This window comes from Dufourea novaeangliae, unplaced genomic scaffold, assembly GCF_001272555.1.
Source record: "Dufourea novaeangliae isolate 0120121106 unplaced genomic scaffold, ASM127255v1 scaffold125, whole genome shotgun sequence".
NCBI classification, from domain to species: Eukaryota; Metazoa; Arthropoda; class Insecta; order Hymenoptera; family Halictidae; genus Dufourea; species Dufourea novaeangliae.
In genome coordinates this window covers 2557968-2566313 of record NW_015374020.1, presented here as the reverse complement: position 1 = coordinate 2566313, position 8346 = coordinate 2557968, and the positions used below count along the sequence as shown (strand labels likewise).

Here is an 8346-nt window from a genome sequence, read left to right as displayed (position 1 = left end):
GACAGCCCCCAAAAGCCTCTCCAGCTCCGGGCTGAGAACACCCACGAACCTCGAGAGCGCCTCCGGCCTCACTGCTATTCGCCTATTGACCGGACGCCATCTTGACGCGACACGAACGACATCTGACGTGCAACTGGCGAACTCTATCGAGCTTTGAATGTACATCCGTTGAAAGAATGCTTTGTTCGGTTTGTTTTTGTCGGGAATGCTTTGTCTTGCTTGCCTGAATTTTGCGGGAAGGTTATTTATGTATAGTATTGAATTTCGAAGGTGTACAAGTGATTGGATGATGTCAAAAGAGTTCGTTTGGAAGGTGAGGCGGGATTTTGTGAGGTGTTTACCGACAGTAGGTTCACTGGCGGAATGTTGTTTCACCGGAAGATCACGAATATGACTCGATGACCGCATCCGGCTTGAAATAGAGATTGTCTCATGATAGAGGATACAAACTAATATAGGAAAGCAATGACGAAATGTAACGTTATGTAAGTAACGGTGGAAATCAGCCTCGACGAGTTTTATCAATGAACGTGTGTGAATGGTATTTAAATGACCGAGAGCAGATCGATTAAAAGAAAGTCGATTCGCGTGAGAGTTGACGTGCACGAACGACACCGTGCGTGACACGTGAATTGTAAAATGTAAAGTACGAGTGAGATCTTTTATAGCCTGGTGTGTAACGTTTTATACACGATGTGAACGCGGATTTATTTTATTTTCTCTATCTCATAGTTTTGCTAGGTTGAAAACACAGTAAAACGTTATCGATTGTAATTAAAGGACTTTTTCCTTGTACTATGAATACATAAATTTTGTCTGTTTAGTAAACAACTAAACTGAACGTAGCAAATCAAAATATCGTCTCTGAAGTTGTTAATGGTACCACGTTTGGTTTAAACGATCAATGCATAAATTATCTGTCGCTTTAAAATGACTTTTTAATCGCAGTCATTAACGTGACGAAATTCATCGATAACACGGACAATGCGTATACATGTAAGAAATTTTCTTAAAATTTTATCTATACCCTTAAAATAAATTCTTCGTTATTTCAGTCCCACGATGGTTAAATGGAAATGGATCCCCAAGAAAATTACAATACAAAGAATGATCCTGTTCACCATAATCGGCGTGATTTCGTGCGGAATATTGAAAGGTCATCAGAATTATGAGAAAGAGGTTAATATTCGTCTGATTCTCGAGCGACCGAAACAACCTGCAATTAACACGAACGATGTCACACGCGTTGGCCATTACGCCGAGTAGTTTATGCGCGATAGATTACTGAGGAGGCACGACAAAGATACCCGCGTGTAACTGTATAATTGAAAGTTCCTCGGAAACACGCAACGAACACGGGGAGCTCAGTCATGCGGTTTTATAAATCACCGTTCGATTTAATTGTTGGCAAACGGACCCGGTCTGAATGACTGGCTAACATTTCGTGTCATTAATTCAACGCGTCTGCTTCGCTCATTAGAGTGCACATTGATCGTGTAAAATCTTTCATATAAAAGGTTCCTCCTTCCCAGAGTTTCAATGCGTGTCCGCGGAGGAACGAGATTTATGGCGGGCGATGTACAATTAATTACCATTCTGTTCGATTACACTTACGCGACTTCGATACGTCGGCCACGATACGTACACAGTTCGTTCGTGCCACGTGCATCCGCGTGAAGAATGCAATGGCCTGGGCGTTATTGTATCTCGGTGATGCGTGTTCTAGATACCGGATGTTTATATCACGCGACGCTACGTACATATTCGAGCAACGATTTAAACATTTCTCGCGTGAACAGATGGTTAATAATATTGCACAATACACGTAACCAGGCACACGTAACTGGGTGTGATTCGTGTTCGCATGGTACACGCAGCTCGGTGTTTAGTATTAATTAGCGACACGTTACGGAATTGTTGAATCGTTTCATTGATCGTAAAAATAAGGACACTGATTATGATAGCGGTTTCAAAGGATTTCACACAGAAATATGTATTCACTGTTTTACCTGTTGAACCGTTCTGCTAGGACACTCACGATTCTGGAAGCACCACAGGTAAACGAATATTTAGTAGACCCTTTTCAGCAGTCGTGAATACGAAAGTCGAAAGAACTAAAAGACCTGTCACCGATATTTTAAATATAGTCGAAGACCATTAGAGATGCGCATTGAAAGCAAAGGTGGTACAGGTGCTTAAAGAATCCCAAAGAACGGTCAAGGATGTCCAGCTTCTAAAGTAATCCAGGACAACTAAGGACGACGTGGAAGGTCGGTCGAGTCTTTAGGCTCCATTACTCTCAAATCTGCAGGAGATCCTCGGAGGTCGGAGGCTCGATCACGACTGACAATTTTGACCTTAGTAGCTCTGTTTGTAGTCTTCCAAGAGACTACACATTCTCCTTAATCCATTGACAACTTTGATTCTGTTCTGGATCTACTAAATAGGCGCTGATTCATAGAAATATAAATTTCATAGAAATATAAATTTCATGGAGATATAAATCACACGTTCGTAGGAGCGTAGGAGGAAAGCCGATGTCAACTGTTTAGCCGGCAATACGACTCGATTAATTTTCACTCGTCGCGGAAGCTAGCGCACGCGCTACGAGTGTCCACGGATATCCATCTTATCGTCTCCCACGTGCATCACCCTCCCTCCCTCCTCTTTTTACCCCCCTGACCGAATTCCCCAGGGGGAGAAAAACCGATTATCCAGCCGCGATTCTCTGCCTATATTAATCGTCCTTTACCGCTACGAATCCCGCTATAGCCTCGACGTGCCCGGAAAGATCGACAAACATTAGATCGAAATCAAACGCGTCGAATAACAGAAACCATTTCTTACGGTCGGGTTAAATACCATCGCACGGTGGATTAATGCAAAGAACGCGATAATGCGCGTACAAGGGAAGTGTCGATGAAAAAAAAATGAAACAAAAAAAGAAAGAAACGAACTATAAAGAAGGCACGAAAGATTTTAGTGTTTCCTGTGTATACCCACGATCTAATTGTGTTTCGCCGTTGCTGTTTCGCACTAAAACACATATTACATCCACGAGCATAATATAACTAGGGCCGAGCACGACCGATTATTAAACCGACATTTAACTTATTTATATTTACTTTAGTCGATATTTAAACGATAGAATCAACGGTGATGCAAATTCGAATGGCGAAGGATTTTTCTTTTATGATACGAGGATTCGTACGAGGCCCAAGAATCGGGCCAATTGCCACGGAACGCCGATCGCCCGGGCGTCGTTTAATACAGGAAACTTTAATTTACACTGATGAAACGAGCGTTCTTGCGATACCCGTGCTTGACCTTGTAACTATTTCATCTCCGTTTTTTTTTCACGCCCGTAGGTGTCGGAGTACATGAACTCGCTGGAGTATCGGCGAGCGAAGGAGGCCAGTCAGGACTACCGTGTGCAGCAGATGAAGACCAACCAGCTAATGTTCATCAAGGATGATCCACTGCCTCCCGTTGAGAATCAGGTTTGAGAGAATGTTTTTGTTATGACGGAGTAAAGATACTTTTCACGTCAGTGTAGCCTGTAACAGTTAATTCGTAACAGCAGACGAAGACCAACCAGATAATGCTCCCCAAGGATGAACCACAGCTTCCCGTCGAGGACCAGGCTTGAGGGAACGTTTCTATTATGACGGAATAAAAATACTTTTCACATCAGTACACCCTGTAACAGTTAATTCGTAACCCAAAAATCTTGATGGCCAGCTTTATGGTCTACCATGTTTATTTTTTTTGGGGGGGACCCTATGTTACATTGGAATGAAGATGTCTAAATGTTGCGATTATCGCGAACGGTGTTGGTACTGAACATCTGGTAGCAATTCACTGTTGGTCTAGTAATTACGGTAAGGAGATAAGTACCATTACTGGCTTATCAGATTTACGGCGGGAGTCGAGATGATCGCGGGAAAGGTCTGAAGACAGGGCTCGGTGTGCGTCATTAGTCTCTCTTTTCGGCTGGTAAACATCATATACTGTTAGAGACACAAGTGACCTGATCACTTTAAGCGTAATATGAACAACACAAGCGAAAGAATAATGTATAATTTCTTAAAATTTCGCTATCTTTTCTTTGTAAATCGTATAGGTTGATACTTTGATCTGTGTGTCTTTAATTTCGGTAGCTGGGTAATCATGGGGTATAGGGCGATTCAAAACACTTTACAGATAAGCAAATCGACTTCCTCCTATGAATTTAAGGTAAGTAACAGTATTTCTTTATAATATTAAGATCTAGGAATTCTTCCTTTGGAAAAATTCGTGGCACTGAATATTAAATATTCCATAAGCTAATGGCCATATGCGGCTAAAACAAATATCATTAGCTCCAGAATTCCAAGCTCTACCATTGTGCTAAACATAATTAATACGACGATATCAGTGCGTACATCAAACAACTCGTACATTTATAACGTTTGACGTAATTTCTGACTCATCCTGACGCAAACGTTGCGAATAACAGACAAGAATTTAGGCGCTAAGAGGGCCCCAGAGAGGGAACAATATCCTCTCGAACCGTGAAGATTGATGATGAAACAATGCCCATCTCTTTCGTAGGAACACTGATACTGATTTTCAGCTGACATCTGGACGGGGGGATGGGGGACCTATCGCGTAAGGTCAGGGTGGACATGATATTTCCTGTATCGGAGGGGCCTCAACAAAGGAACAAAGCAGCTGTCAAAGTACGCGAAGCGTGTAACTTGCCACTTGAGCTACGAGAAATGACCAGTTTGATTTTTAACGGAAAAGCAACAATCTGCACGGTGCGTTAATTGCAGCGATCACGGGAAACAAAAGCGTTTCCTATTCGTCGTTTCGTCCCCGAGGCGTTGGTCACTTTGCTAAAATATTTAATCGTTTATTTGCAACCGGTTGGGCAAGCTCCCCCTTGTAATTGATAGGTTCCGCGGATTGCAAACCGTTTCCGCCTATACGCGCAACGAGGACTTATCTGTCCTGACGCGCGCAGTTACGTGCACTTTTTTTTATTGTCTCGCGATACGTGCTATGATTTATGATATCGGAAACCACCGAGACTCGTTTCTCGCGACGAAATCACGATAAGCGGACCGAGGAAGGTCGTCGAAGTCCAGCGTCGTCGCCAAGGCTGCTTCGACGTCTCTTCCATTTGGAAAAGTCACGAATTGTTCTCTGGCCAGGGGAAAAATCGATAAAGTGTATTACGATTCGATACGGCAGAGAATGTCATCGGTTCGAACGTGGTAGCATTCTTTTGTCGCCAGATGTAATCGGATGTAATCGAAAATGAAAACCGGATGACCCGTTATGAAACGGGAAATGCTCGAAAGAGCTTCTGAAAGATCGTCGTGGAGTGTTACTTTTCGTGAACGGAAAAGTATAATTTTATCGATAATAATCGCGATATTTTACACCTTGGCAACTGTCCTGTGACGAAAAAGGATCGTTGCATAATCGTGGACGCGGGGCGAGTTACGTGTCTGGTTTGTTTTGGCCTCGTAGACTGCTCTTCTGATTTACTATCTAGACTTTTATCGCGATTGGATCTACGATATGTTAAAATGAAACCTTACATTTTGTTTTTCTGATAACTTCGTGAAAGTTAACTGTGTTAACTCTAATAAGTTACATAATGTTCTTCTGCCATGTGAAAGTAAAGTTTTTGGTTTTTATTTTAAAGAATTTGCAAATTTAAATATTTATCGCTTCATTATATTAATTTTTTTCCACTCTGTCCATTTCACTCACCGAGGGTCAAATTAAGTATGGGAAATAAGGGACGGATGAGAGTTAAGTATCGATTCACGTCCTCCAAGATTATAAAGACGACAAAACACAGTCACTAAACTTGATCATTGTACAGATCATTACACTTGAGTGTGTACCCAATTGGCATATATGTGGCAACTGTACAAATAATTGTCTACGAATGGTCGATTTCAATTGTCAACCAACACGTCACGCTAGAAAAACGGAAAAGGTGTGTTAACATTCGATTCGAATTGATCACTGAACGAACATCGACGTAATTCGTTAGTATCGGAAACGTTTATACTCCGTGATATCATTTCTTTTCAACGATGGCAGGGTTATCGAGGTTACTTTCACGGTCAGCTTTTAAACAAGATAAAAAATTTAACGTTGGAAGGTGAGTTTGTCGATTCCAGTTAACTATTAAACGATCTATATTCGAAGACACAAGTACGCAATTCGTAGCCAGCCGTATTTGCGTACGAGATAAAATTGTTTGCGAGCAATGAGCCGGTATGCGCGGAAAGAAACCGGAGGGGAGTCTGATGAAAATTAAACGAGTTTAACTATTCGAGTAAATCAACTCGTTTAGGACCGTTCATGGATAGTACAGAAGTTTCAACTGTTGAACGTACAAGATCAGGAACGCCTCAGATTAAAACGTTTGACAATTTATATAACGTGAATCGGATCAGATGGAAGATTACGGTTCCTCTCAGAATGCGCTAGATAGTAAAATCAGTGTCAGTGTTATTCCGGATAAATTTGTGGGACAAAATAACAACAATCCAGGTAAATCCAATCTCTGGAAATTGCTAAATAATTATCTTATTTCAATGAATATGCAAACTCGTATGGAACGGTGCAAAGAATTTACTGTTGATTTACATTTCTATTCTTTCTTATTATTTATCAAAATGTTTAATGAAGTTGAATTATATACATTATTTAAGGTTAATATACATACTGTGTTGCATAGGCGAAGATGCCCAGAAGAAGAAACCAGCAGATTTCGAGACGGCCATCGCCGCAGCTGGCTATGGTAAATTTCAGTATCTTCTCCTCGTGGCGATTATTCCGGTGACATGGGCAACCAGCATCGACACTTCGAACGTGGCGATTATCCTTCCATCCGCAGAATGCGATCTAGAAATAACGTTCTTCCAAAAAGGCCTCCTCAACGCCATCACATTCGGAGGTGTGTTCTCTCAGCTACCAGATACTAATCCCATTGGTGAAATAATTCGTTGATCCCCATTAGGAATGGTTACAAGCGGCTTTCTATGGGGGTACATAGCGGACGTTCGAGGTAGGAAGACTGTCTTCATCTACGGCTACCTGGCGGACGGTATTTGCAACGTTCTTTCGGGGTTCTCCCAGAACTTCTGGATGCTCGCGTTTTTCAAGTTCTTGAGCGGCTTTATGTGAGTGCAGTGAGTCACGATAATGGACCTAGACTCTAGGTCCTAGAGTATTTATTTAACTGGGACTAATTTAACGGATTCTTTACCACGTGCCACGTTGTTCCTTAAAATTATAATCTGTGATGTAACAAATTCAGAGGAAACATTCACGATGGTAGTCAAAGTGTTATGTAATTTTTAGTTCATCAGGAGTATTTAATTACTTATTATGTATATGGAATTTAAAGATTCACTTTGTTTACTATGATAATTTTTCTATATGTTCTATAAGATAAAATACTAATGTTGCTACAAAAGAATCCATCGAGTATCATTTCGAAGGGTAGTATCTTGAGAGATCTATTGAGGCCTTCTGATACCTAGAAGATAAATCTTATTTTAACTAATGATTGGAACCGACTTTTCTGTCACAGAATTAGCGGCCCTCACGCTTCCATCGTAACGTACTGCTCAGAGTTTTATGGGATTAAAGGAAGAATGAGAATCCCCCTGATTCTCGGCTTCTCCGTCTCCTTTGGAAATATTGTGACCGCAGGTAATTGAACTTTAAAAATGATTAATGTTTGATAGTAACAGTGATAAACGAAAAAATTCTTAGGTTTAGCGTGGTTAGTGGTTCCTCAACCGTGGTCCATCGTCCTTTGGGACGGTAGTTTCGTTTACAACTCTTGGAGGATCTTTCTTTCCCTTTGCGGCGTCCCGATGCTTGTCGGCGTCGTTTGCCTAACTTTCTTCCCGGAAAGTCCAAAGTTTCTGATGTCCCGGGGTCGTAACAAGGAGGCGTTGAAAGTTTTCCAGATGATTTACAGGCTGAACACGGGAAGACCGGCGGAGGAATATCCAGTAAGAATTCCAAAATGGCGATTCGGATTGCTTTGGCAAAGAAAATAGCAACTGGAATCGTGAGTCTCTGTAAATGTTCCTCGAAGCAAATAGAACTGATTTTGATTTAAGATTCAAAGCTTGGAAGACGAGTCCTGTAAAAAATCCACCAATGGCACTCTCCAAAATGGAAAGTCGCAGGGTATAGCGATTTTCTTTTATCCTCATCTGCCTTGGATTGTCTTGGTCACCGCTTTGCAATTTGGAACAATGTTGGCGTAAGTTAGAAAATTTGCAAAAACCACCCCTAGTTCAGTGAATTATATTAATC

General features: G+C 41.4%; 1 protein-coding gene across 1 annotated transcript in view; it reads left to right on the top strand.

Annotated features, from left to right (window-relative positions):
- Positions 1-3380: 3380 nt before the first annotated feature.
- Positions 3381-8346, top strand: part of LOC107188926 (synaptic vesicle glycoprotein 2C-like) — an 8335-nt gene continuing 3369 nt past the window's right edge. Inside the window, exons 1-7 of the mRNA XM_015577325.1 lie at positions 3381-3500; positions 6465-6561; positions 6749-6967; positions 7031-7193; positions 7607-7728; positions 7792-8036; positions 8148-8293. Of these exons, the coding sequence (XP_015432811.1) occupies positions 3381-3500; positions 6465-6561; positions 6749-6967; positions 7031-7193; positions 7607-7728; positions 7792-8036; positions 8148-8293 (1112 nt within the window). The remainder of the gene's footprint in view (positions 3501-6464; positions 6562-6748; positions 6968-7030; positions 7194-7606; positions 7729-7791; positions 8037-8147; positions 8294-8346) is intronic.